The sequence below is a fragment of the Chamaea fasciata genome, unplaced genomic scaffold, assembly GCF_029207755.1.
Source record: "Chamaea fasciata isolate MVZ Bird 193981 ecotype frontalis unplaced genomic scaffold, bChaFas1.0.hap1 SCAF_12, whole genome shotgun sequence".
Classification (NCBI taxonomy): Eukaryota; Metazoa; Chordata; class Aves; order Passeriformes; family Sylviidae; genus Chamaea; species Chamaea fasciata.
In genome coordinates this window covers 208,480-235,015 of record NW_027094097.1, presented here as the reverse complement: position 1 = coordinate 235,015, position 26,536 = coordinate 208,480, and the positions used below count along the sequence as shown (strand labels likewise).

The following is a 26,536-nucleotide window of genomic DNA, read 5'->3' as shown; positions in this document are numbered from 1 at the left end:
TGTGAAGGGTCTGTTGGACCAGGAGACCTTTACAGCATGATGTTGCTGCATTGTTATGCCATCTTGAACCTACTACAGCTTTCAAGTACCTTTTGCTTCCTTCAACTCTTCACATACTTTAGGTTCCGCGGCTTTAATCCCCATTACTAATAAACATATCCTGGTTTTCCTGGTTTTAGAGAAAGCTGATCCTTTGAGATCACTCTTCCTGCAGGAACTCCTTTTCTTTCAGTGTCCCCTCAGAGATGGCTGGTAACATGCCAATATTCTGCAATAATTAACACGATCCTGTTTCTTTTGGACCCAGCAGCGTTTGACTGGGAAGGCTGAGAGAGCCAGAGACATAGGCATATATATACCTCATAAATCTCAGGATATTTAGATTTCTCAAGGCCACATCCTCCATTGTCATATTTTGTAAACATATCACTGCCTTTTGACCACACCTAGGTTTTCCCTGATGCAATAGCAAACTAGCATTAAACCACAAATGTGCTGGTATCATTTTTCAGGTATTATACTCACAGATGCTTTGCGTCATGGTGTGGGTGTAGGTTAGAGCACCCTGCCAGCCATACAAACTAGCCTGAGTCGGAGTTTGGAGGTACTCTGTGCCAAAGAAAACCCCTTTCAGCATTAACACCAAGGAAGAAATCACAACATGGGTCTGAAACTGCTCTTTGGGGATGCTCAGACAAGATCTGCAGAGCTTTAGCAGAATGCCTCAGTGCCCTTATAACTGATCGTGGGAAAATAAGGGAAGATTGGCAAGGAGGATTGTAAATACACTCAAGTGTCTTGCAGGTGAAGTGTAGAAAAGCACATATATTATACTAATAGTTCTTTAGTCTTGTGTGTTTGGCAAGTGGTACATCTGTCTTTATATAACACAGGCCTGTGCTAGACTTAGAACCACCCCACTGAACATGCTTGACATTTCTGCTTTGCTGAAGTAAATCTCAGTGGTAAACTATGCCTGTAATAATCCCTGATATACATGTGAAAAACAGCAGGTTTGGTGATCCTTGAGCATGGACCAGACTCCACAGTGCTTGCATTCCTGCTTGTGTGCGTCCACCTGGGTTTCCGCTTTGAGGATCCCCTGGTTGGTGAGGTAATGGAAATAAATTTACTCTGCATTTCATCTGTGGTTTTGTAGTTGTTCCTGCATCCTGCCTGTGCTGGCTCACACACCAATCCACAGCCATCCTTGTTGCCGTAGCTGGGGAGCAACAGTGATATACCCTGGCACAGGCTTTTCATTGTGCATCTGCTCTTTGCTGTCTAGGGTGGCCATGTTTAGGATTAGGGTGATTTACCTCAGATATGGGGACCTAGGCAAGGAGGTAACCTCATGCCTAGTGCTCTCTTTGGGAAAGGAAGGAACTTTTCAGCTTGAGGTGTATTAGTCCTCAGCTTCCAAAGGAGCTGGTAGTGGGTTCAACCCCAACAGGGAAACTGGCACTGCAGGCAAGCTGGGACAAATTGCACCTGCCTGCAGTGAGACCATCAGTTCCCCTGGATGCTTTAGGAACCTCAGTGTAGCCCAGCTCCTGGCTCTGGCCTCACTCATTCCCTCTTCCAGCAGCCCTGACTGCCTTCAGCAGGTCTGTAGATCTGAGGGGTCCCTGAGGGTCTTCCTGCCTTGGGACTATGGCCTTTGGCTGCAAGAGCCTGTCTACACAAGCCTGCTCTCTACCATCTGGTAGCCATGCTGTACATCCGCAGTGGGAAGATGTGGTTTTCACTGCTTTGGATCCAGAAAGGTTGCAAGGAAGCAGTCTGGGGGATGATGGTGGAGGCCCTGGTGAGCCAGAGCCCAGTCTTTCCGGGAGCTCAGGTAAGGCTTGTATATTGCATGGCAGTGGAACCCCAAGAGAAGGTGTCTGCGAAAAACTTTGTATGTGGGGCCTGCTACATCCCAGGGCATGCTGCTCTGTCAGAGCCCAAAGGAGCTGACCTGCTCTGGTGGCATTACCCACCAGAGGCATGTATAGGTTTCCACAAGCCTGAGAAGTGGCCAGGAAGAAAGTGTGGATGTAAGAGGAGGTGGCAGCAGTGGGCTGGGAGACAGTACTTATTTGAGGTGACTGGGAGGGATTTTGTAAACCAGAGTGTGAGAGTGTAGAGGAGCTCTTCAGGAGAAGGAAGGCTTAGCATGGTCAAGGTCATGCCATTGACAGGACAGCCACGCAAGATGCGTCCTCAGCAGGGTTCCAGTAGCTAGAAGGCACCTACCAAGCTAGCTAAGCTTAACAACCAGTCAGAACAAGGTTGAGGCTGTATGTTCTACACCAGCCTTCAGCCTTGGTCCCCAGCCCTGGGAGAGCCTCCCCAGGGGCAGAAGTGCTGGGATTTTCCTCATGGTTTGGCTGTCTGGCATGGGCTCTTACAGTCCTGGGAGCCCAGATCTATACCAGCCCTTTGCTTTGTCTTATATTGTCTTTGTTTTCCTTATTTGTCTTGGGTCAGTGTTCCCTGAAGCTTTGCCAAAGCAAAGAGGTGTTGTCAATAAGTCTGAGTGACTTATTTCCTGGATACCTGACAGAAGCGGTGGTGGCACAGGGTCTTCTGCATTCCAGTGCATTGCACAGGCTATGCATGCTTCAGGTCTGCTTGTTGCTGTTGTTACTCTAAACTAGCTGTTCTGCTCCAACTTCTGTTCCTGTGCTGATTTCCAGTTTCAAACTGCCTATGTGCATAAAGAAGGCAGAAGCTGACCAATGAAATTAATTCAAAAGTTGAATAAATACTTTTTTTTTCCCTTAGTATTTTTCCCATTTCTGTAATGTGTTTGTAAAGTATTATGTGACCTCCTTCTTTCTCTCCTGCTTTCTCATTTTCCTGTTCCCCCACCACTTGATACTAGAGTGCTGTATTACGATGAAGACAATAAATGATACTGCAACTGTGCTAGGGTGAGAGAGGGAGAAGGTCAACCACTATCCTTGCTCTAGCTTAACACAACTTTGGGTTCCTATGTGCCAATTCAGACAAGTCTACTTATCTCAAACTGCTTTTAAATAAAAATATAACTTTAAAACTTACCTCAAACACAAGAAAGAAGCCACAGGCACACCAGCCTGTCCTTGGAGAGATGCTGCCATATAGGACATCATATCAGTAATTTGTCTCATTTTTCCTTGTTCTGGAAGGCATATGGGGCAGCATCTACTCTGACCCAGAAAGAACTTGCTCTGACTGGAATTTAGCATAGGCATTGCACCTCTGCTCCTATGCATTCTTCCCTCACTGCTGCATTCTTTCTATGAATGACGATTTCTAAAGCAACCAGGGTGACTTTATGCAGCATCCCTACTGAAAAAGGCTCTTTTCTGAAAGCAGAGTTCCCTTCTGTTGCCTTCATCCCAATGAAAGTAATGAGCAATTGACACAGAGACTTCTTTTTTATTTTTTGTAGATTACTGTCAAATTTCTTTACTGCAAGGACCAGTTTTTTTCCTGTGCATTTCAAAACACAGCATAGCAGTACTCAAATCCACTGGTCAGCACAGGAGATTGTGCATGGCCCTTGTGTGAGCAGTGACACTGTAGCTTTGTGTCACAGTCAGTCTTGCAGAGCCATAAATTCTCATTTTCCTCTACAGCTTCAAAAGTGTAAGCTAGAAAACAACTAAAATCCCTCTGCTTTGAAAGAGAAATATTCACCAATGCATAGTCACAGCATTGACTCTTACAGCAGCTCCCCAGTGTCATACCTTTGAGATGCAGAAAATGTGAACTATCCCATCACACACCTGAAAGTGATAGAGACTTTGACAGCATGATTACCATGACCTGCTTTCCATATCAGCCTGGTATGAGTTGTGTTCTTCAGGGCATATAAGAGCAGATACTAAAAACTTGTATAGCTTGAAGACTGCAAATAGGGAGAAATTACTCATTGTGTCTCTTGAGTTTAAAATTTGTAATTATACCAAATACAGTTTTGGTGTTGTTTTGTTTTTTTTTAATGAAGGTTCACAACAGAGGAAAGTAGTTCTCACAACATGCAGCTAAACATACCCATATTGCCAGGAAATCCTGTTGATGCCAAAAGAATCTAAGTTCAAAACAAGTCTTGTGAAAAGTGAATAGAAAAATGTCTAGGTGCTATAAATGCAAAGGCAAGCTTGATCTGAACAGATTTTAGACAGCTTCTGTGCCTACTCACAGACATCACTCCCCACTGTTGTCACAGCAAACAGAAAGAAACAGGAGCTTCCAGGGCATCATTCACTAGCTTATTTTGGACATCTGCATTCAGAGAGGTGAATCATGTACTCCAGATCCCTGGCTTCTCGTTCTCTTCCCTAGGCATCTCCTCTAGATGATGGCAGAAGACAGGGCATGGGGTTAGTCCAACCTTACAGCTGATCAGGTTTCACTGCCATAGGTGTGCCTGGTTCTCTCATCAGCTGACAAAAACATGCTCTCAGGTAGGGAGGCATCTCCAGTGTAAGCACTGTGGAGTTAAACTCTAGTCTATACCATTGGCGTTACTCCTCAGCCTACTTCAGTTGCTGCTGCACTGGGTCAGGTGTAATCTTTTGTGCATGCTTGGGAACACAGTACCTATTGCTTACTTCTTCAGGGTGTATAAGAAATACAAAGTGTGATTGTGTGAGCAGTTCACAGAGCTCACAAGTCTCTGAGACCACAGAGGGAGGGTAGAAAATAGAAATGTGTCATTCTCTGGACATACTCCAACAGGCCCTTGTCTTTCCCGTGCCGAGGACCCCAGAGCTGGATGCAGTATTCCAGGTGGGGTCTCACCACAAAAGAGTAGAGGGGAAGAATCTCCTCCTCCATCCTGCTGCCCATGCTGCTGGTGACACACAGCCCAGGACATGACTGGTTTCTGGGCTGTCAGGACACATAGCTGGCTCATGTGAAGCCTCTATTCTGCCAACACCCCCAAGTCCTTCTTCTTAGGGCTGATATTAGTCCATTTTCTACATGGCCTATATTTGTGCTTGGGATTACTCCGACCCCTTATGCTTCTGCTTTGCATCATAAAGCTTTTGAGTTAGACACAGGGGGAGCATGACCTTTGTTTTCAGGAGCCAGAGGTTTCCTTCTTCAAGTGTCACAATGTGCATGTCTCAGGAAATACAGTGTGTCAAAGCAGCTTGTCCTCCCAAGTCTCAAATCCAAAGAAGAGCACATTCTCCTGCTCTGTGCAACTGCTCATACCACAGAGGATGCCTTGTGGAAAGCTCAGACAAATAACTGGAACATGGTGTCCAAATAAGTAGAAAAATCTGCTCAACCCCTTGACAAGATGACTGCCCAGTAGTATATGGTGCTATCATAAAGCCTACATACTGATGCCAAGGGATCAGCATAGCTTGGGCAAACGACTTACAGCTGGAACAGAAGTTTTGAAACATCTCTGTTCATGCAACTGTTGACCAGGGAGGAATAATCCTTCAGGTAGAGCCACTGAAGTGGTATGGCCTTTACAAAGGTTTTCCAGCACCTAATGGCATGCAGGTAAATCCTGTGTGTCAGTGCAGGGCATGGGAACACATAGCAGAAATCCAGGTTGCACCCAACATTGTGTGGTCCTCCACAGGGCCCTACCTGGACCAGTGCCAACTTCTCACCTTGTTTCCCAGCCCAGGGTTACCAGGGCTTAACCATCTATGTTTGCAATGCAGCAAGTGAAAGGGAACGTGACCTGCCCCATTCAGATTGTCCCTCCCTGGAAGCACCAGCCTTGCCCAGATTTTTTCTTTTGCTGTCTCCTGTACTCCACTTGCCCTGAAAGGAGCAGTGAGGTCCTTGGGAACACAAAGAGGACACCATTAAGAGGTCTGTATCTCTCCAGACTGTGTGACAGAATCTATGAGATCTGGAATAGGAATGACTCAAAGCAACTGTCGCTGGGTGCAAATATTTCTCTTGAGCCCAGTGCTTCCCTGTTTCACTACCTTACCTGGCACAATCCCATTGCAGCTCCAGCACCCTTGTGAATCATTAACAGGCCAAGTCCAGCTGCTCCTTTCACAGCTTGTCCTTTCACACATTTTTCTTTCCCAGCCCCCAAGTGTTTAATTCAAGCAAGGTACAGACAGAGAAGAGTCAAAAGGATTTTATGTGAATTTGCATCTGCTGACAGCATGACAAGCAGCCAGAGCAATAGTAGGAAAGTAAGCCCTATCTCTGCACTCATGGTGGGCAAGCTGGTCCTCCTTGCAACTTGTTTGTCCTTTGTTCTGACACTCTACAGATAGCCCTGTTCCTGCTCCTACAGGCAGCAGTCTTTTGGGGGGCTTGCAATAGGAGTTAATAGGAGTATCTCTCAGTCTCCTTCATGAACTTTCTGGCCCTGTTCCTTTACTAGCAGCACCTGGTCATTCACAACCCTGCAAGAAACTGCCCTTTCTGTACTTTTTGCTTAGTGCAGGGTGGAGTTTCCTAGTTCAAGGCTGGTCAAAGTAGGCGGGCAGTATAGAGCAGTCAGTCTTAGAGTTGGGATGTACACGAAGAGGACAGGGAGGGGCAGGCACAGGTGTAGGTAGGAGCTAAGTATGCATGTATATGAGACCCCAGCATGAAGGCAGAGCACCTGTACATGAATGCACAGTTGTCCGTCTGACTGCCTGGAGACGTGTGTAGCACAGCAGTGAACGTGTGTGAAGGCAACTTTGCTTGAATCAGGTCTGGTGGTGCTTCAAGAGGACTTGTTAAGGTGAGATTTTCAACCATTTCTTGGTATCTAGTGTGGATGCTCTTCATGCCAGCAAATTGTGACAATTTTCTGCAGACAGAAGCTGTGGCTCTGGCTTAGAGGGTAGTTCCTGCTTCTCCAGACAGTCTTCTCGGTGCTCCTGCTCAGCTTTTCCTACTAGTGACAGTCATGCCAGCTGCTCACTTCTGCATTGGCAGATAACTTCTAATTCTGCAGAAACTGACCAGCCCAAATTGAAGCAGCATTTGAAAAAAACTATGAGCAACCATCAGTTCCATCAAAGACCAGTGACTGGAGCTTCTCTGGTGCCAGATCCTCTTTGCTATTACAGTAATGGGAAACCTGTGCATGTCTGGAGAACTCCCTCAGACTCAACATTAGTTTGCACAGCACAAGGCGGTTCTGGGCTGTAACTGTCTCACACCTGCCAGAGATACGCACATGTTCAAGAAACCTGTAATCTGGGGATATGGCACTGAGCGTATTTCATGGGTACATTTCCCTTGGGCTCCTTGCTGCTTTCCCTAACACTTGCTCTTTGCCGGGATCAAGCTTTTCCAAGGTCCATGTATGTTTCTGAAAAAGACTACGACTCTGCTGTTTTTTTTTTTTTTTAACAAGCTGCTCAGGCAGTATTTTCATACTTTTGCTGTGGGAGACACTAACATGTTGACAATGGATTGTTGTATTTTTTGGTAGTTTCTATACTGCATCCTTTGTGCCCCGAGATTCTTCCAGTTCTTTCTGCTTTCAGCCAAATCTTAGCTCATCTCTGTTAGCACACAATAACAGTGTGCTTTTCTTGCTCTGCAGCTGAGATTGCCTCAGTCATTCTGGGCTGATCTATACTTGGCAGCTCTCTGAGGGCTTCATATTTCCACTTTTGGTATATGACATTAACTCAATCACTAGTAACTCTGAATGTTTGCTGCAGAGAAAATGTGGTTAGGCTTGAGACCTTAGTTTTGAAACACAGCTCCCATGATTGAGAAATACAGTGGTGAAAAATAAGGTTATATAATTAGTATTTCTCTCATATTAGGGAATGTATGATAGATTATATAGTATGATGCTGCCCTTTCTTTCCTCTTCATCAGGCATACAATTAATTTCAGTCCTTCTACTCTCTGTGGAACAGACTTGTGATGGCAACAATTACCACTATTTCTTTTATGCGTGAAGAAGCTGTTGAAACTGTGGTCTCACATGAGGTCATTTCTATCAAAAGCAGTCACTCTGTGAAATGTCTAAAACATCCAGCTATCCCACCCTGATTTCATTCAAGATAAAAGTATACTCTTGCTTCCTGAAAAAAAAAAAAATTCCACTCTCATACTCAGGCACTTCACATGCAGGTTTCCAAAGAATCAACTATTTCTGTGGTTTTAAATCTGCCTGGGTATCTACCTTCACGCCATTGTTCATGTCTGCTTAAGAGAGTTTTTCTCAATTAATAGCTTCTGGCTATATTCCAGGAGCTCTGTGAGGAGTTAGAATAACAATATTAATGGTGCCAGGTGGAAGAGATATCATCAAAGTTCATTTGGAAGCCAGGACTTTTGGTAAACACTGCTTGTATTCATTTGGACGGAAGAAGCTGATATATCACTTATTTTTACAACAGTCTTTGTTTGCAGCTCTTCATAAGGTTGGTCCAAATAGCAACATGATTCAGCTCCTTGTCAGACCTGGACACTACAGGCCATTTGTGTAACCAAAAAAAGCCAGAGAGCTTCTCGTCCAGGAGACAAGAATGATGCAGTCCTTCACTAAATGTACAGCCCCATCCTTGCAAAACATTACTAAAGTTAAATCCATATTGTAGTAGCACCTGTTGACAACAGCCAGACTTACCCATTGGGCTGGGTATTTTCCTTACTCTGAGAAATTATAATTACTGTCTTATAAACTCTAAGCTCAACACAAGTGCACAGAAGGTAACTTAGATAAACAAGACAATTTATGAATGTATGTTGGAGGCACAGATCACTACGTTCCTCGTTGGTTAGCTGCAGTGACTGTACATGAAAATCTAAAACATCATTACTAGAGGAACTGCAATCATGGGAAGAGGCACGTCATGCAAATTCATCTAAAAATTTTGCTGCAGAGCAAAATTGAGGTAGGGCATAAGGAGGAGGTTAGGGAAACTTTGGGAACATTCATAATCACTGTGGTCCCAGACGACATGGCAAGCATGTAGCAGGGAAGTGGTGTCTGCATTGCAGCTGGCTGAGTCATTTTATACCTCTGCTGCTTGAGTAGGGGGGCTGCTGCTCTACATGGGCATAGCTGCTTGAGTCTCATGCAGTTGTAGACTGCACAAAAGCAGTCTACAAAGCTGTAAGGGCCTGGGCTCGGATGCTGTCCAGGATTAACACCCTGCTCTAAAGGTCCTGCTCTCTCTGTCCTGTCTTGCTGTGCATTTCCCTGGAAGGACTGACCATGACTAGAAACCAGAAAAGTTTTTTCAATTTTAGTTCACCTTGGAAAATATAAAGCATCTGCACTAGCAAGAGAGGCCTGTCTCCACTGTGGCACAGCTAAACTGCCAACCTTGCAGGTGGTGATGGGGAGCACTCCCTGCTGCCAGGGCTTCAGTGCTGCCCAAGGAGCCTGTCCCCAGGGGCAGCCCATGCTGTGGACACCCAGCCTGTATTTGAGGTACAGTCAGGCACTGCTGGGGGACAGGAGGAGAGTGCACAAGACAGGAGTAATTGGCAAAATGAGCTTTAATGTACTTTAAAAAAATGTAATGAATTCTCTCTGCCTCAGATCCCATCTTCAGTGGTGTACTTCCTGCAGATTCCTGTGCCAGCTAGTATTCAGGCTATGAATACTTCCTGTGGCATTTTCATGCCATGTCCCCAGTGGCATGAAAATTATTAGACATTTTCCAATAATTCAGTCATTCTCTACAGGCAGAAGAGAGGTTTAGTGTATGAAACAAGGAGCCAGCTTTGGGCAGACCTTTGAGCTCAACTCACACATTCTGTTGTATGTCTTCTCATAAAATATGTATAGGATGAGTGGGGTTGGAGGGAGGGAGGGATAGCAGGTGACAGTTTTTAAAAAGGAGTTAGGCTAAGAAGGGGGTTAGTAGGGCAGGCAAGCAGTTAAGCCTGTCTACACAAAGATGGGTCTTTCTAGCAAAATTGCCTACAAAGCTCTGTCTGTGGAGATGCTGTTGTTCTTGGATTTATTACAGTGCCAAGCTTCTTCCTTTGGTATGTGAAGTTTTGCCTGTGGTGACAATAAATGTTTCCCGAAATTTCAAAAGGAGTATAATCAAAACAAAAGGAAACCTACATTGTATGTTTACAGCATTTTGGCATAAAAATAATTGTAAATATTGGTCAGAGTAGTGTTTAAAAGTAAAATGTGGAACGGTTGAATTCTCCACAAAAAGCGAGGTTTTGCAACTTTCCTTCATAAAAATTGTCAGGATTGTTTGCAGAGATTATAAATGAAGTACACATTTGTCTGTACCGACTTACTTCAGTGCACTCAACTAGCTCTTAAACTTTGATAAAAGTGCAGACAAGCTTTTCAGTATCTTCTAAGACTATATTAGAATGGATTACTGACAAACGGTGGTTTTGCTGCAGAAAACCTTCAGCCCTGCAGTACTGATGTCCTTTGCAAAGACACCTTGTGTGGTGGTGGCACAGTGTCACTAGTAGTGTGGCAGCTTTTCAAAACCTTGTGCCTGCAAAGAGATGCACAGGAGCCAGATGCACAACATCCTGCCTTTTTCATCATCTTGTGATGCTGAACTTCCTCTGTCTCTGCAGGTCCCTTGCAATCATGGTGAAGTCTAGAAGAGTGCAGGTGCTCCTGATTCTGGTAGTTCTGTCCTTCCTTCTGATCCACTTCCTACCCTGCAGCAACAACACCCACATGGAAGAAAAACCTTCTCCTGTCCACATCCTCATTCTTTCCTCCTGGCGGTCAGGATCCTCCTTCACTGGACAAATCTTCAGCCAGCACCCCAGTGTCTTCTACCTGATGGAACCTGCATGGCACGTTTGGGTTAAGATGTACCAGAACAGTGCCAAAGTCTTACACATGGCAGTGCGGGACTTAGTCAGGTCGGTCTTTCTGTGTGACATGTCTGTGTTTGATGCTTACATGTCTAGCCAGAAGAAAAAGTCTGATTTATTTCAGTGGGAGACAAGCCGAGCCTTGTGCTCCCCGCCTGCCTGTGACTCATTCAGTCGCAGTGACATAATCACTGCAGGCAATTGCAAAACGATCTGTGGCAAGTACCCATTCAGCAAGGTGGAGGAAGCTTGTAAAACCTATAGCCATGTTGCCGTCAAGGAAGTTCGGTTCTTTGACCTGAAAGTTCTCTATCCCCTTCTCACTGATCCATCCCTGAACCTCAAAATCATTCACTTGGTACGTGATCCTCGGGCTGTGTTCAGGTCCCGAGAGAATACAATGGCAGACCTGAAACGCGACAGTAACATTGTTGTGGGGTCTCAGAAGACAAAGGGAGAAATGGGGCCCTACAACACAATGCAAATAATCTGCAAAAGCCATGTTGAGATATACAAGGCAGGAAGTCAGACTGCTCCAAGCTTCCTGAAAGACCGGTATCTGCTAGTTCGCTATGAAGATATTGTCAGAGACCCGCTTGCAAGGGCTGCTCAGATGTACAGGTTTGCAGAACTCCATTTCACACCAGAGCTTCAGAAGTGGGTCCACAACATCACCCATGGGAAGGGTCATGGAGCACAGGCCTTTGATATTGGGTCGAGAGATGCACTGAGAGTTTCCGAGGCCTGGAGAAAGACACTTCCCTTCCAGAAAATAGAAAAAGTGCAAAATGTGTGCAAAGATGCAATGGATTTGCTGGGCTACCGGCTTGTTCAGTCCGAAGAAGAGCAGAAAAATATGTCTTTGGATCTTCTGTTTGCCCAAAACTCCTCTGAGTATCAAATTTTGAAGGCAGAAAAGCTGATCTCTACACCTACTCTCTGAAAGCTGCAGAGTGCTGAACTAGAACAAGAGTGTTCACTAGAACAAAAGAGGACAGAGGTGCAGTCATAGAAGTATTGGAGTGTATGCACGGATGTGCATGGATGCAAGGACAAGTGGTACAAGAACCCTGACTGCATTCAGGAGAGCTCTGAGCAGCACAGGGTCACTCTCCAAGACCCCTGGAGATTCAGCCACAATGAAGGCTAAAGTAATGCAAGATTGTTTTCCAAATTAATTATGGTTAGGTTGGAGCATACAGAATGCCAAAGGAGTAGGACCAGATAGCAGAAGCTCAAACCCCCCAAAGACCACAGCTGAAGACTAGAGAAACTACATAGAGGAACTGCACTGCAAAGGAAGAGGAAATATAAAAGGAAGCTGAATAAAGAAAACATATCTTACCATGCTGCCAACACAGGATATGTAGTGCCAGAAAAGACACAAGGATGACCAGACATTTGATTTCTGGAAAGATGTTGGGTTTGGGGTTTTTGCTTTTTTTTTTCTTTGAATGGTTGAGTTTTCAAGTCCAGTTTTCCTTTTGCTCCATTCATGTGCCTGAGTATCCTGCCTTGGTGGCAAAGGTTTGTGTTCACTTACTGTATAATGGGAAAATGGAATAAACCAGCTATTGCTGAAAATAACTCCTGAGTTTTCATGTGGGAAACCATTTCTGGGATTATGTGAACCCATTTATTTTTTAGCTGAAATAAATCTGTCTTCTAGCGTTCAAACCCAAGAACAGTTGTTTTCCTGGGAATTCCCACAGTTCACATGGGTGACAGAAGAATTTATGCTAAGGTTGAGATCCTAAAGACAAGGTAGAGACACAGATTTCCTTGGCATAAATACTGAAACCGAGAAGATAGGTTGATGGGAGTGGATCGAAGAAACCAAGAGAAGATCAGGATCCTACTGAAATATTTGGTGAGAGTATTCCTTGTCTTGGAGCACAAAAAAGTGTTTAATGGACTATGCCATTCTCCACTCTCTCCAATGGAGATGCCGTTCTCCCACCTCCGATGGGAATACATAGTCCAAACCTGAACAACAGAATTGCTTTTACCTGGTTTTAAGTGTTCCAGAAGATAAGGAGAAAAACTTGCTACCAGATTTGGGGAGGAGTGAAGGCCTACAGATAACTATTGCTGAATATCCTCTTTCATGTGTAAACTGCAGAGTCCCTTTAAATGGCATCTACAGAACACTCGCTACCTTAGCAATATGGGTATCTGCATTCCTAGAGCTAAACTCCTAATCCCTGAAAAGGGTGGGATATTGTATTATGGAAATAGTAATCTTATTACTAGGGATCTTGTTGAAGGCAGCACTGGAATTATGGTAGTAAGTTCACTGAAAGCAAGGTATCTTCCTTTGCCACTGTGTTTGTGCAAATTTAGGGCAGACAAACTGACACAGAGAAGTGGGAGTTGCACTGCCCCGAGAGGAACACAGAGCCACTGTTTTTTCTTTATAGTCCCTTTAAAATAGACCTTAACATGTTCAACTAAAAGCAGCTGAAAGCCCATTCTCAATGAAGTTACAATTAAGAGCTTCCTACTTTAAGTGCCAAGAAGCTGGATCCTGAGCAAAAATAGATTCTTTGCAGTACATTGCTAATTATCTCTGCATTAACCAATGTCAGCTTGAGTGGCTTAAGTTTCATTATGAATACTTGCTTTCAGTGGATGCAATCAATTCTGTGTCTCAAGTGCTTACCCAAATGAAAACCTTCAGTGTTTCCAGTCAGTAAAAAGATGTCATAAAAGGAACATATGATGCATTTCCCTAATGTACTGTCTTGAAAATTACTTTCACTTCTGCTTCCTAAGCTTAATCAGAGAAAATGCAGGATTGTTGATTTCAGTATATGTTTATTACAGTCCTTTAGGTATGTTTCCTCAATACAACAATTTGTAAGATTTTCTTTTTTTCTGGAAACAGCAAAGTCTGCTGCCAGTCTGGTCACATGGAAATTTAAAGTTGTCTTAATGCGGGTAAAGATAATTTCAAATACTCTTTGGAGGAGGAAAAAGAAAGCTCAACAAAACCCCCTCAAAATCTCAAGATGCTGATGATGTGGTGTAAAACTATGACTTCTGTCCTTTGGCATATGCAATAAAGATCACAGAAGTCTCTTTAGAAACAAACATTAAGCTTACATTGTACAAGTTTAGAAAAGCAAACTGTTTTTATCCCAATGAAATGTAAGACACAGAAGTCTCCAGTCAAAAGGACATTTAAAAGCTGACTCTGTGGTATTCCTGTCTGTTGCTCTTCAAACTGGTGCATACCATCAGTTTTTCATTGGTAACTCTAGGTATGAAAGCACAGAAATTAATTGATTTTGATGAATGCTGGCTAACTCTGAAAGGAAGCAAATAGGAAATACCCAAATTCCAAATAACTTGCAGACCCAGAACTTCTGGTTTTTACTTGAATTGTCTTTAGAATTGTCTTTAACTCGAAGTTCTTGTATGTGCATTGCCACTTTGCTCACTTTTCCAGGTATACAAATATTGCTGCTCCAGGCAATAACAGAAAACTTCTTTGAGCTACAAAAACAACCTTCCTGACCTTTTGTGATAGTGCAGGAACCTGATATGAATATTGAAAACCAAACTGTCTCCAGCATGCTGAAAGGAGCATAACTGCGTTGTAGGCAAGACAAAGCACAGAAAACAAGGGTTTCTTTCATGGGAAAAGACAGAACCAGAAGTAGAACCATACAATATGGTGTCATCTCTGGGTCCTCCAGGTTTTAACCCGGTAAAAGAGACCTAGACCTATGTGCATGCACAAGCAAGTGAATCTGTGGATAAGCAGTGCCTTCCAGGAGTTCATAACAGATGAACGAGGGCAACCTTGAGTGAACTGTGGTCTTTGTATCTTAGCTCCTACACCTACTGAGTGCACCAAGTACACATGAAAGATTCTCAGCGTTAGACAATGTGTCCACACAGCTCTGCAAAGGCAAAAACATTGTTCGCGGACTCAGAAGTTTGCACTGCACCTTAGACTAACTGCCCCAATACGAAAAACTCACCCTTAAAATAAGTGTCACTTATAATTAAAAAACATAGAGTAAATCTGACCATTTTATATTGCAGCTATTTAATGTGTTCTACCTCTCACTTTGAATTCTGGAGCAGTTTTGTTAAACAAGACCATTGCAACACTATCGTGCTGCTGAGATGAGTACACAGCCCAAGCCAGAATGGGAGTTTTCAGCTGCAAGAGGTGACAGGTCTCCTGTTCATGAACCTGGTCGTCAGCAAAACTTGGATTTCAAACCAAGAGGGTAACATTTCTAATTTGGAAAAAAAAAATTATTACTTTATTTGCTATGTTGTCTTGCACTCTCATTAAGTGCTTGTCTGGCTTCCACATGAATCTCAAATAACTGTTCAAAGTCTGAGTAGCATGACTATGCCAAATAATTCTCACTTTTTCAGTCCAGTGAAACACTGCATAGTGCTGTTTCAACATTTATTTGGTTACATTCATTAACTCCTCGAATAATCAGTAGGTGTTGCAGTGGCTTCCTGAAACGGCAGTCTCACCATATTGTTTTTTATTTTCAGTATAATTTTAATGTCACTTAACATTAGCCATTTCCCAATACACATTAGTTTTCTGAATGCCACAGTGCAATATGCTAAAAACCCAAAACGTTAACTCTTTAGAAAGGTACAAACAATGCCCACAAAACAAAACCAAAAAATAACCTTTGCCTTTACCAGCCCATTTTATTTCCAAAGAATGGAAATTTATAGCAAAAGAATGAATTCCAGATTTTTAGGACACACTTCAAATAATATTAAAATAAGTGACCAGAGCACAGTTTCAGGCTAAAAGTAGTGAGTTTTTTAGATAATGACTGTATCCTAGCAATGGTGTTCTTTCTCAAACACAATTTTGGTGAAAGATACATAACCTCTGAGCATTCTCTCTTAACTTTCATTTCCTACTTCAACTATTACTCATAGCCCTGAAAACAGGTGTACTTTTCCCAACGAGAACATACAGCCTGGTACAAGTGTTATTTTGTTTGGATTAAAGCAGTTGCATCTCTTAGATATTTTTCCTCAGAATTTTTCCACTGCATTTCTGAAATGACTATTAAATTCATGCAACCGTACCGAATCAGTAACGTCCCCTTGTTAACTCTCTCTAAACAGGATCCGCTTTGCTACATTTTCAGCTCCGAATTTGGCTATCAGTTTATTTCTGACATGTTCATCATCCTTTTGCAATTCTAAATCATCCTCTCTGCTCCATACAGGGTACCCATCCAAGCGCTGCCCTGTCTGCAGAAAGTATGAAGTAGCCTCCACGTCACCACTGTTTTTCAGAAAGGCCTGTGTAACAGTGAACAGGTCCACAGCAAACTTCTCCATAAAGTACTCCATAGTTTTCACTACCTGTCCCACCACACTGGAGGAACAAGTGCTTTTTGGTCTTTCTTGCCTTTGTAACTGAACATCAGGGAAAGCAGAGTCCTCTGGCCCAGTTTTCAGATCAGATGCTGCTTCTCCTGGGAACCTTTCCACTCCATCTTGTGTAGAAAGTTCTGCAACATCTGAAGAGTCACTTTCTGACTAACAGTAAGAGAAGTGGAATCACCAGTTAGACACGGTATTTTCTGGCAGATCTTTTACCACTGCAACCAACCACCTTTTACTCTGACTCTACAGTATATTAAAACCTCAGAAATTACTAGGCATAGTAAAAGTCAGTGATTATGGCAAAGCCATATCTGTTAATGAGGCTGCACATGATCCCAGAAATGCACGATCTATAAGGAAGAATTTGAACAAACTAAGCATAAAAGGCAAATTTAAGTGTTGATGCAACGGCAGGAATGTTTTTTGCCTGAGGTGAAAGGACGACCTCCGTTTGCCAATACAGCTGTTAACGTGACAACTCCCATCACATAAACCTCCTCACGTTAACTCGGGCAGGGAATCAAGAAAAAATGCACCCGCGAGGCACCATTTATCGCAAACCACATAGGTGACAGCTTACAGGAAGTTTAGCCACAGCAGAAGGGATATCGCGGTGCAAACTCATTTCACGTGTTAATCGTGTGTTTCTATTGTGCCATCTGTGGCACGGGGGAAGGGCTCCCCGAGCACTGCTGCTCCCCAGGCTGGCCCGGTCGCTCACCTCCGTGCTTTCGAACTCCCGATTAGCTGCCGCGAACAGACCCTTGATCTGCGCGGGATCCTCCGTCGGCGGGGGCTCTGTGGAAACACGCGAGCATCGTCTGCCGGGCCTCAGCGGGGCCCGGACCCACGCTCGTCGCCGCCACCAGGGCCCCTCGCAACCCTGCCCCGCCGCTGTGGCCCCCGCTCACCCCAGAGCCGCGGCCGCAGGTGCCGCAGGTAGCGGTCACGCATGGCCTGCCAGCTGTGCCGCGTCAGGCCGCTCCGCTCCAGCTCTATCCACAGCGCACGGCCGCTCACCCGCACCGTGCCCTGGCCGCGCACCGCCTGCAGCAGCGCCGCATCCTCCGCCTCCGTGAAGGCCAGGCGGCCGCGGGCGGCCAGCAGGAAGGACTCCAGAGGCAGCCGCTGGTTGCGCTCCACGCACTCTGTCACGTACTCGGTTGAGACGGCCCCGTCGGGAGCCGCCTCGCCGGGCTGCACCAGGAGCACGGCCCCCGGCTCCTGGACCCGGCACAGCCTCCCGCCGCCCGCCAGCACTAGGGGCGCCAGGCGCAGCTTGGCCAGGCCGGGCCGCAGGTAGAACCGCATAGGACGCCCGTCATCCCACAGGAAGAGCGATCGGGACCGCGCCGCTCCTGCCTGGCCGCCCGCCATCGCCGCCTCAGCCCCGCCCGCCGCCATTGCCGCCTGCGCAGGCGTGCAAGGGCGGAAGGGCGGTGGCGGCGGCGGGGAGATGGCGGCGGCGGCGCGCGAGTGCAACGCGGCGGAGATTGAGTCGCACATCAGCAAAAAGTGAGGGTGGGCGGGTGGTCAGGTGGGGCCGCGCCGGGCCGGGCTGGGCCGGGGAGGTGAAGGTGTCTGTCCAGCTGACCCGGTGCGTGTCTCCGTCAAGGCGCCCGTCGGAGCGCCATGCTGAGCCCCGGCGCTGCGCGGCTCCGCAGCTGGGTCTGGAGGTCCGCGCCCGCGCTCCGATGGCAGCAGGCGCTTCATGACCAAAGCAGGTCGGTGCTTTGCGTCTGGCTTGGCCCGCTTCTTTCCTTATGGAGTCGCGGAAGGCGCGGTGAAGAGCGCGGCGGGAGCCTGAGGGCCATGGGGGAATAGGCTGGACCGCGAAGGTGGCTTCGGGAGCCCTACGTTACTTCGGGGGAAGTTTGCGTTTTTTTCACTTAGACGCTGCGTAGGGCTCATAGGCTCTTACCGATAAAATGGAGTGCGTCAAGTCCTTGAGCATGTTGGCACGCGTCCTCAAGGTCTTGTCTTAAACTACGTTTGATTTTGATTTCGCTTTCGCTTTCTCTGGGTGTTTGTATTGAAGGGGATGAGTTGAAAGAGTTCGAAGTAGAAAATCGTTAAACGTGTTTGAGAATTACTTTGACTATTGGAGAAAGTAAGAGAAGTGACAGGGTTATTTGTACTGTTAGATTTTTGGCAGAATCCTGCCAGTCGTTTCCCTGTAGAAGTATTAGAGTACTTGCTGCATCCGGTTTCCTTCTCTTTTGCAGTGAGCTGAAGAGACGTTTAAAGGCTGAGAGAAAAACAGCTGAAAAAGAAGCAAAGCAGAAAGAGCAAAGTGAAAAACATTCAAATAAGCCTTCCTTGACTTCTGAGGATAATGTTGGTACTGATGAGGAGAGCTTGGATCCAAATGTGAGCATCTGGTCCCATGCCTCTTAAATGTTTTGGGAGTAAATCTTACTGACTTGCATTTGATTTTTTTATTCATGGGTAATTAAATGGCTAAAAGGGGAGAGATATATATTCCTACATTAGGGCAGCTGCATTTTAATTCACAACCTGTAACATATTCAGATTCTAATAAAATCATTTGATTTTGTTTGTTTCTGGTGACAGCAATACTACAAGATCCGTAGCCATGCAGTCCAACAGCTTAAGGGCTCCAGTGAAGATCCCTATCCCCACAAGTTCCATGTTGACTTATCTCTCTCAGATTTTATAGACAAGTACAGTCACCTGCAGCCAGGAGATCACCTGACAGACAAAGTGAGAGTGGCAGGTAAAAGTTTATCTGGGATACAGAAGAATGTAGTCTTAGCTGCTTTTATTGATGGGTTGGTCTTCTTTGAGTTTTGCTGATCTCAGTCATGAAGCTGTGTAGCAGTTAAACTATTCAGTACATATCCTTCAGACTGAGTGAACCTCTGCAACATCCCTTGCAACTAGAAGATCAGGTGGTAACATGGGTTCCAGGACCCAAAAGTTTTTACAGTCTTTTTTGCACTAGTTTTGATTTTGAAACTTAACTTCTTCTCGTTCATGTAGTGAATAGTTCAGAGCTGATGATGCTAAGTGATAGTACTGTGGCTTTTGCCCCTGTATCCTTTCTGCTAGGACCTCTTTTCCTGACGTCTAGAATACTTTGTTATTTAGGTCGAATCCATGCAAAGCGTGCTGCTGGAGGGAAACTGATATTCTATGATCTTCGCGGTGAAGGAGTCAAGTTGCAGGTCATGGCAAATTCCAGGTAAGTAGAGGTATTCCTAGTAGCATTCTAAACTGCACTGCATCCTGGGGTCTAGATATCTGTATGTGAATATTTTATTTCATCTGTGGTTTGTCTTAGGCTGCCAAGTAATGTTTTGCTTCAGATATTGTGGTTGACTTCCTTTCAAATAACTTATATATATATATTTTTTTTTTAAATGGATTTTCTCTTGTGAGACACTTGAGGACGGTTTGGACTATTGAATTTTAAACAAACATGCTTATATTTGTTTTGCAATTACAGCCTCTACAAATCTGAGGAAGAATATTTCCGTGTTAACGGCAAGCTGCGTCGTGGGGACATTATTGGTGTGGAGGGGAATCCTGGGAAAACAAGGAAGGGGGAACTGAGTATTATTCCTTATGAAATCACTCTCTTGTCTCCATGCCTGCACATGTTGCCTCATCTTCATTTTGGCCTCAAAGATAAGGTATTTTTTATACCTGTCAGTCTTGGAGGCAATTTTACACATAATAGAGTAGTACGGGTTGGAAGGGACCTTCAAGATCATTTAGTTCCAGCACCCCTGCCATGGGCAAGAATGCCACAGATAGGTCTGAATGGATGATGTTTGTTACCTGCTGATATTATAAGTCAACAAAGGAATATTAGTTTTGTTTTGGTATTTTTTCCTTTGGCATGACATTTTATCTAGTTTGTTCTAAAGATACATGTTCTTTTCAGGAAACGAGATATCGTCAGAGATACTTGGATTTAATTCTTAATGATTATGTGAGGCAGAAATTTATAATACGTGCAAAGATCATCACTTACCTTCGTAGCTTTCTAGATGAGTTGGGCTTTCTTGAGGTAAGGCATCAGTGTTTGCTTCTCTCTGCATACTGAATCTGTTTACAACTTCTTAGCTTCAAGGATGTTTTATATTTAGGCTCATATACAAAGAACTTACAGAATGGACAATACTTGCCTCAGCATGGTGTATTTTGTCACGTTAATGTAATGGGAGCAATTCCTTTCCTCTCTTTGTAAAATTAAGATTATTCATCAGTTGGTAAGGTTATGGCTTGGGTACCTTTTGTCAAGGTAATACTCCAAACTACTGCTGTCCTTTCCATATTTCAGTAAACTAGGGTGAAAACAACATCTTTGAAGTGCCGTGTCACCTCTGGAGATAAAAGCCAGTTCTACATCCTGTGGGCAGAATTGGATTGTGTTGACCTAGGTGCAGGAAACTGCACTTGGCCTTGCTGAATTTAATTTTCTGCAGTGTAGAGAAAGGACTTTGTGATAATGCCACAGCAATGTTCCCGGCTTTGATAACATCAGCCCAGTAGGTTCGCATTTGTAGTAAATATGAATGACTCTTCAGGGCAACAGATAAATTAAGTAATTTGTTACCACTGACTGCCTGAAAAAAGTGCAGTTTTGTTCAGTGCACTTTATTTCAGAATTGTTTTCATACACTGAAATGCTGAACAATAAGTGAAATACAGATTTTTAATCAAAACGAGCTGTTTTGGTTTGTTTGTTTGATATATGTATTTCTGGTTTGGAAGCAGATTTCAGGAAAATGGAAAATTTTTTTGTTGTTACAGGTTGAAACTCCTATGATGAATGTAATTCCAGGCGGAGCTGTGGCAAAACCATTTATCACGTACCACAATGAACTGGATATGAATTTATATATGAGAATTGCTCCAGAACTTTACCATAAGGTAAAATGCAGGTCTCTCATGGCTAGGCCTATATTCTTCAAACTGTATTAAAAAAAGTAAATGTAGTTAAAATGAGGATGATTTCTGAAGAAAGGTGGACTTGTCTCATAAATGAGATTTGTAAAGTTGTGATGCAGTTGCATGTGTTTGGGCTCTCTTAGGTTCTTTTGAGAAACTATATTTACTAGAATTACATTTTGTTTAGATGTTGGTGGTTGGTGGTCTGGACAGAGTATATGAAATTGGGCGCCAGTTCCGGAATGAAGGAATTGATTTGACTCACAACCCTGAGTTCACAACTTGTGAATTTTATATGGCTTATGCAGACTACCATGACTTAATGGAAATTACGGAGAAGTTGCTTTCAGGTAAAATATGCAGTATTATTAAAAAATGAGTAAGAATCTCTGGAAGAATTGGTTATTATGTAGCATACTCTTCTAAACCTCGCATTCTTTTTGTAGGGATGGTGAAACATATTACTGGGAGTTACAAGATCACTTACCATCCAGATGGTCAAGATGGACAAGCCTATGAGGTAGATTTTACTCCTCCCTTCCGGCGAATTAGCATGGTGTATGATCTGGAAAAAGTCCTTGGAGTGAAGTTTCCGTCAACTGAGTGTTTTGAAACTGAAGGTTAGATGCTGAGTATAAATGTCCTATAATTCTTCCTTAACAGAAAGTGGGCAGAAGGTTGCAGGTTCTCAAGCTGCAGTCTGCCAGATGCTTTTTTTTCTAAGTAGTACTAACACATGAGATTCCTTTTCTCTGGTTTTGTTGATTTACCTGAGTCCAGAAAGAGGCCTTCATACTTTGCCATCTTAGGCAGGATCTGACTGTTTTGCCTCTTTCTTTGTTGAGTACATGTGAAAGGATATACTCAAGAGGCTTGATGTTGGGAGTTCTTGATCTGTTGAAGAGATCCAGCTTGTTGCTTCTTATTTATTCTCTCTTGTGCAGTTCCACGCCTGTTATTGTAGCTTGGGGGTGTGATTATTTGGGGCTTTCTTAAAAATGTAATTACATGCTATTTTATTCCTGGAATTGAGAGACGTAAGAAAACAAGTTCATCTAATTTATAGTGACTGTTTTTCCCCCCAGTTCCCTCCTCTCTCCCCCCAAGCCCCCAAATAATAATTTCCAGCAGTTATGTGGTGTGTGCTTATCTGTTGTCAAATTTTTGAAGTATAAAATAACTATTATTTAACTGAAAACAAATCAAACACTACTTCTGTAGACTGACATTTAAGCTCATGTTTTCCGTGGTGTCTACCACTGAGATCTTACAAGTCACTCTAAGAAACGTTGAAGGATCTAGTAAGAACAAAAAGTGGTTGTTGGGATGGCTGTTCTAATTTTTGTCTGCTATTTCAGAAACTCGCAGGTTCTTTGATAACCTTTGTGTGGAGAGAAATGTTGAATGCCCACCTCCCAGGACAACAGCCAGGCTTCTTGACAAAGTAAGTAAAGGCACTATTTTTATAATCGTAATGTCTTTGAGGATCTCTCTGTATCAACAGAAGTCTCTTAAAAGAAAAGGTTTAGCTGCACCAGGAAAAACATGCTGCAATGCACTTCAGCTATTGTTGTATTACAGTGAGAAAACTTCCTGTGTCAAAATCTTCTCTCATGTCATCTATAACAAAATGTAGGTTACTTATGTCTACTTAACTAGAGCACTAGGGGATTTTAGTTGGATAAAAAAAAACCCACAAGCTGGTCTCTTGTGGTTAAAACAGATTTGCTTTATCTTGGATCAGTTTTGCCTGTGAGATGTGTGCATCTGTATGTAGACAAAAAGTGTAGGAGTACTGTACAGTTCTATCAGCTGTATTCCTTTTTTACCCAAATATTGTCTGATAGCTGTTCTTCTGATGCTTTTCCTGTTAGCCCATACTGTAATGTGCAACTTGAACTATTATACTGTTTTTACTGTGTCATTTTTCCTTACCTGACTAGGACACACTCTCTGTTGATGAAGACGTTACTATAACCAGAAATACTTCGGAAACTCTTCAGATTTTTGGTATCTTCTTCAGTAGCGAAAGAGAGGAAATTGGGGTGCTTGGTGAAGGCAGTGCTGGAAAAGTGCATAATTGTACACTGCATAATTGTTTCACTTTTGTTTTCCCAGTTAGTTGGTGAATTCCTGGAAGTTACTTGTATCAACCCCACATTCATCTGTGATCACCCACAGGTCATGAGTCCGCTTGCCAAATGGTAAGAGTATGATACACGGTCAGTGTGTTACTCAAATCTTCTAATTTATTTTAAAAAAAAAATTGCTTATGTGAAAACAGAGATTTTGATGTTGTTGTGTACTAGTTTGGGAATTCTAACGCAAACCAAGATAGACACCGGTTTCTGAGCTGTGAAACCCACCATCCAGGGAAGAGATGTGTCGATGCTTAGTACCTAGAAATTTTGACTGCTGTTAGTGCTAAGTGTGAATAATGCCCCTAAGTAAAGTATGTGCTGTTCACTTCTGTAAGTATGATTATTTTAAGGTACGTCTGTTTTGTCTACTTCACATAGGCATCGCTCTCTTCCGGGACTAACAGAACGCTTTGAGCTCTTTGTAATGAAGAAGGAAGTGTGTAATGCGTACACAGAACTTAATGATCCTTTCCGACAGCGTCAACTTTTTGAGGATCAGGCCAAGGTATGGTGTCTTGCTGATAGTGAATGTAATACAGGCATGTAAGCAAAGAGTATTTCCTATGTCTGTCCTAAATCTGTCATTAGTAACTACTTTGACGAGTGTTTCTCACTCAAGTGAAAGCCTGTCATGAAAATTCAATTCCTGTTAAAGGAACCTTGCTCTTTAAGGTAAACAAGGTCAAACACTGCTGTTGATTAGGTGTTTTAATACAACTTTGTTTTGGAATATTTTCCCTTTTATTCCACCCAAGGTACTAATCTGGAAAAACACAAATATGCAAAAAGTTTTCTGTGTCTTTTGGAGCTTGTAAGGTTTTTTGTGGAATCCGTGCAGCCCCTCAACATAATATCCAGGGTCTGGCCTTGGCAGGACAGACCATGGTTACCTGCCCAGCCTGAGAGAGGGACTTCCCAGTGGTGCTCTGTACACATGGTTTGCCCCAGTTCCTCCCCCCCAGCAATGCCCCTGGCCCTTTGGTTTCTCCTCTCCTCTGTGTACCTCCATTGACTGTGGGGCCCTGTCTCCCCTATGGAATACCGACCTTACCTGCTCTTTGCTCTGCCCCATGCCTCAAGGTCATTGGCTGCTGAACCCTATGCTTAAGTGGGGACAAGCAGATGACTCTGACTCTTGACTCTGGGTCTCCCTTTTGGCTCCTGGAAATAACCCTGGTGGAATTGATCTGGTGTCAAGGCCTTCTGCTTCTCCTAGCTGAGCTAGCCATGTGGTGTGTGTGGATGTATGAATTTGACTGCTTCGCCTGAGTTTCCCCAAGTGGCCTTTCTACCAGAGAGGCTTATTGGGATTTAGGCTCCAGCTCAACTCTTAAAATCCACAATGTCACAGGTTTTTGTTTGGTTTTTTGTTTTTTTGTTTTTTTTTTTTTTCCCCAGTTAGGTATTTATGTAGTCATACAACATTATACTTCTAGGTTCTTAAACAGATTTTCATGTGCAGTAAGAGTTTGAATGCTGTGTGAGAAACACCTTAATTTCCTGAGCAGAGTACTAGGATTTTAGGTTGACTCACAGGATAGGGGTGCACATTGGGAACTATTAGGCTTGAAGATTTATAATACTAGATTTCTCTATGTAAGCTTCCAAAAGGAGTGATTGAAACTCATTTTGTTATTAATTTGGTATACACATGCATGAATGCATGCTTGGCCACACGACTGACGTCAAATGATCTGGTCTGTAGAAATAGAGTTCCTGATCTTCCTATTCTTTCTAATGGCTTCACAGTGCCTGAGAGGTTTAAACAATTGTAAAAGCCAGGAAAATAGATTTACTTTAACTAAATAACGTGATAGTAAATTTCAAAATGTTCAGTCAGAATGGATAACATTACAGGTATCTTTAATTTTTGGTCTGTTGTAATGTATGCTTGCTGCAGTTCTCTTACGATTATAGCCAGACTTTGCAGACATATGATTATATGTATTAAATGAAAATTAGCCTCAAAATTTAATGTTAAGGTGGAGACTGAGATGAAGGATGACAATTTGCATTTCAGGGAGAAAAATTTGCCATAACAGTCTTTGCAAAGTCTTCCTTGAACCTGTGAGCAAAAATGTTTGCTGTTGTTTTGACACTTATTTTTGGCATTTTTAAAATTTGAGGTGGTTGGCTAATCTGTGTTTTTATTATTACAGCTTTTGTCACTTGGAGGCTGTCAGAGTCAGGTGCATTAGTTACCATCTCATTGTAGGGTTTTTTAGTCTTTCTACTTGAGAGGAAAAACCAGCCTCTATTTGTGGAGCAGCTACTGATGATTCAACCAGTTATGCTTCTTTGCTGTTTCTGCAAACATTGACAGGGCAGTTGCTACCAATAAAGAACCTCATAAGCCTTTGAAAGCATTTCAGTCTACTGTCATCTGCTGCCATATGGCTCTGAAAGATGGCTTTTACTGAAGTGAAGAGCCTGGGCCTTGGCCAAGACAGGAAACTTACAGGTCAGAAAGGAATTGAGTCTAGAGCTATTTTGGGAGCACCTGTACAAAAGGACCTCCAGAGTTCTCTGTGTGCTGAGGTTTCTTCCTCTGTTACTCATTTGCACAGCGCTATCAGGGTTTGGTTTCATGAGTTACATCGCTGCTACAAATGGCAGCATTCCTCCTTTTTGGTAGGCGTTAGCAGGAGTGGCATTGTCTAGCTCTGTACAACTCACATTTTACTAATAATTTCCTCATTTAGGCAAAAGCTGCAGGTGATGATGAAGCCATGTTTATTGATGAAAACTTCTGCACCGCACTGGAGTATGGTCTTCCTCCTACAGCTGGCTGGGGCATGGGAATTGATCGCTTGACCATGTTCCTTACGGATTCCAATAACATCAAGGTAAGCATAAGCAGTGGCAGTGCCTTCCTGCTCCTGGTTTTGTCAGGGAACGAGGAATGGGATTCGGCAAAAAATCTGACGGAAACCAGTGCCTGGCAGTGCAGCTGTTTGAGGTTTTTTAAGATGCAGAATCCCACCTGGGAAAAGCTCCTTGGCGCACTTGCTCAGCTCTCTGAGGCCCGCGGGTGGGCAGCGGAGCCGGGGTTAGGGTAGCTCTCGCGATACCTGCGCACGGGATGTGGTGTTGCGGGTGGGCGCGGCCGCTGACGCTATCGGTGTTCGCAGGAGGTGCTGCTTTTCCCCGCCATGAAACCGGAGGACAGCAAGAAGGAGGCGCAGCCCGCCGAGGGCACCTCTGTGTGAGGCTCCAGACCGCCGCGGGCACCTCCGCGTGAAGCCCGAGCGCGGAGAGGGCACCTCCGCTTGAGCTTCGGAGCGGCGCGAACCTTCAATAAAGGCAGCTTTCTTTGCACCCGTCTCTGAGTCTTTGTGCGCTTG

The 26,536-nt window shown here is 43.9% G+C and overlaps 3 protein-coding genes across 4 annotated transcripts; 2 read left to right on the top strand and 1 right to left on the bottom strand.

Moving 5' to 3' along the window:
• Window positions 1–6,669: 6,669 nt before the first annotated feature.
• Window positions 6,670–12,379, top strand: LOC136295697 (carbohydrate sulfotransferase 4-like). The gene is made up of 2 exons (XM_066194290.1): window positions 6,670–6,697; window positions 10,492–12,379. Exon 2 carries the CDS (start codon window positions 10,505–10,507, stop codon window positions 11,681–11,683), a length of 1,179 nt encoding a protein of 392 aa, XP_066050387.1. The 5' UTR covers window positions 6,670–6,697; window positions 10,492–10,504; the 3' UTR covers window positions 11,684–12,379.
• A 2,776-nt stretch (window positions 12,380–15,155) lies between these two features.
• On the bottom strand, window positions 15,156–17,637 carry TERF2IP (TERF2 interacting protein). The gene is made up of 3 exons (XM_066194230.1): window positions 17,043–17,637; window positions 16,853–16,929; window positions 15,156–16,284 (listed from the first exon to the last, which is right to left on the bottom strand). The coding sequence occupies exons 1-3, from the start codon at window positions 17,635–17,637 to the stop codon at window positions 15,847–15,849; spliced, it is 1,110 nt and encodes a 369-aa protein (XP_066050327.1). The 3' UTR covers window positions 15,156–15,846.
• Window positions 17,541–26,510, top strand: KARS1 (lysyl-tRNA synthetase 1). 2 transcript variants are annotated; one of them, XM_066194229.1, is made up of 14 exons: window positions 17,541–17,646; window positions 18,357–18,501; window positions 18,706–18,868; window positions 19,243–19,336; window positions 19,601–19,787; window positions 20,042–20,167; window positions 20,914–21,033; window positions 21,239–21,401; window positions 21,498–21,671; window positions 22,410–22,495; window positions 23,170–23,255; window positions 23,571–23,697; window positions 25,895–26,038; window positions 26,324–26,510. In XM_066194229.1, exons 1-14 carry the CDS (start codon window positions 17,588–17,590, stop codon window positions 26,399–26,401), a joined length of 1,752 nt encoding a protein of 583 aa, XP_066050326.1. In that variant the 5' UTR covers window positions 17,541–17,587; the 3' UTR covers window positions 26,402–26,510. The 2 variants fall into 2 exon arrangements, with proteins under 2 accessions (XP_066050326.1, XP_066050325.1); XM_066194228.1 differs by lacking the exon at window positions 17,541–17,646 and adding an exon at window positions 17,730–17,855.
• Window positions 26,511–26,536: the final 26 nt, after the last annotated feature.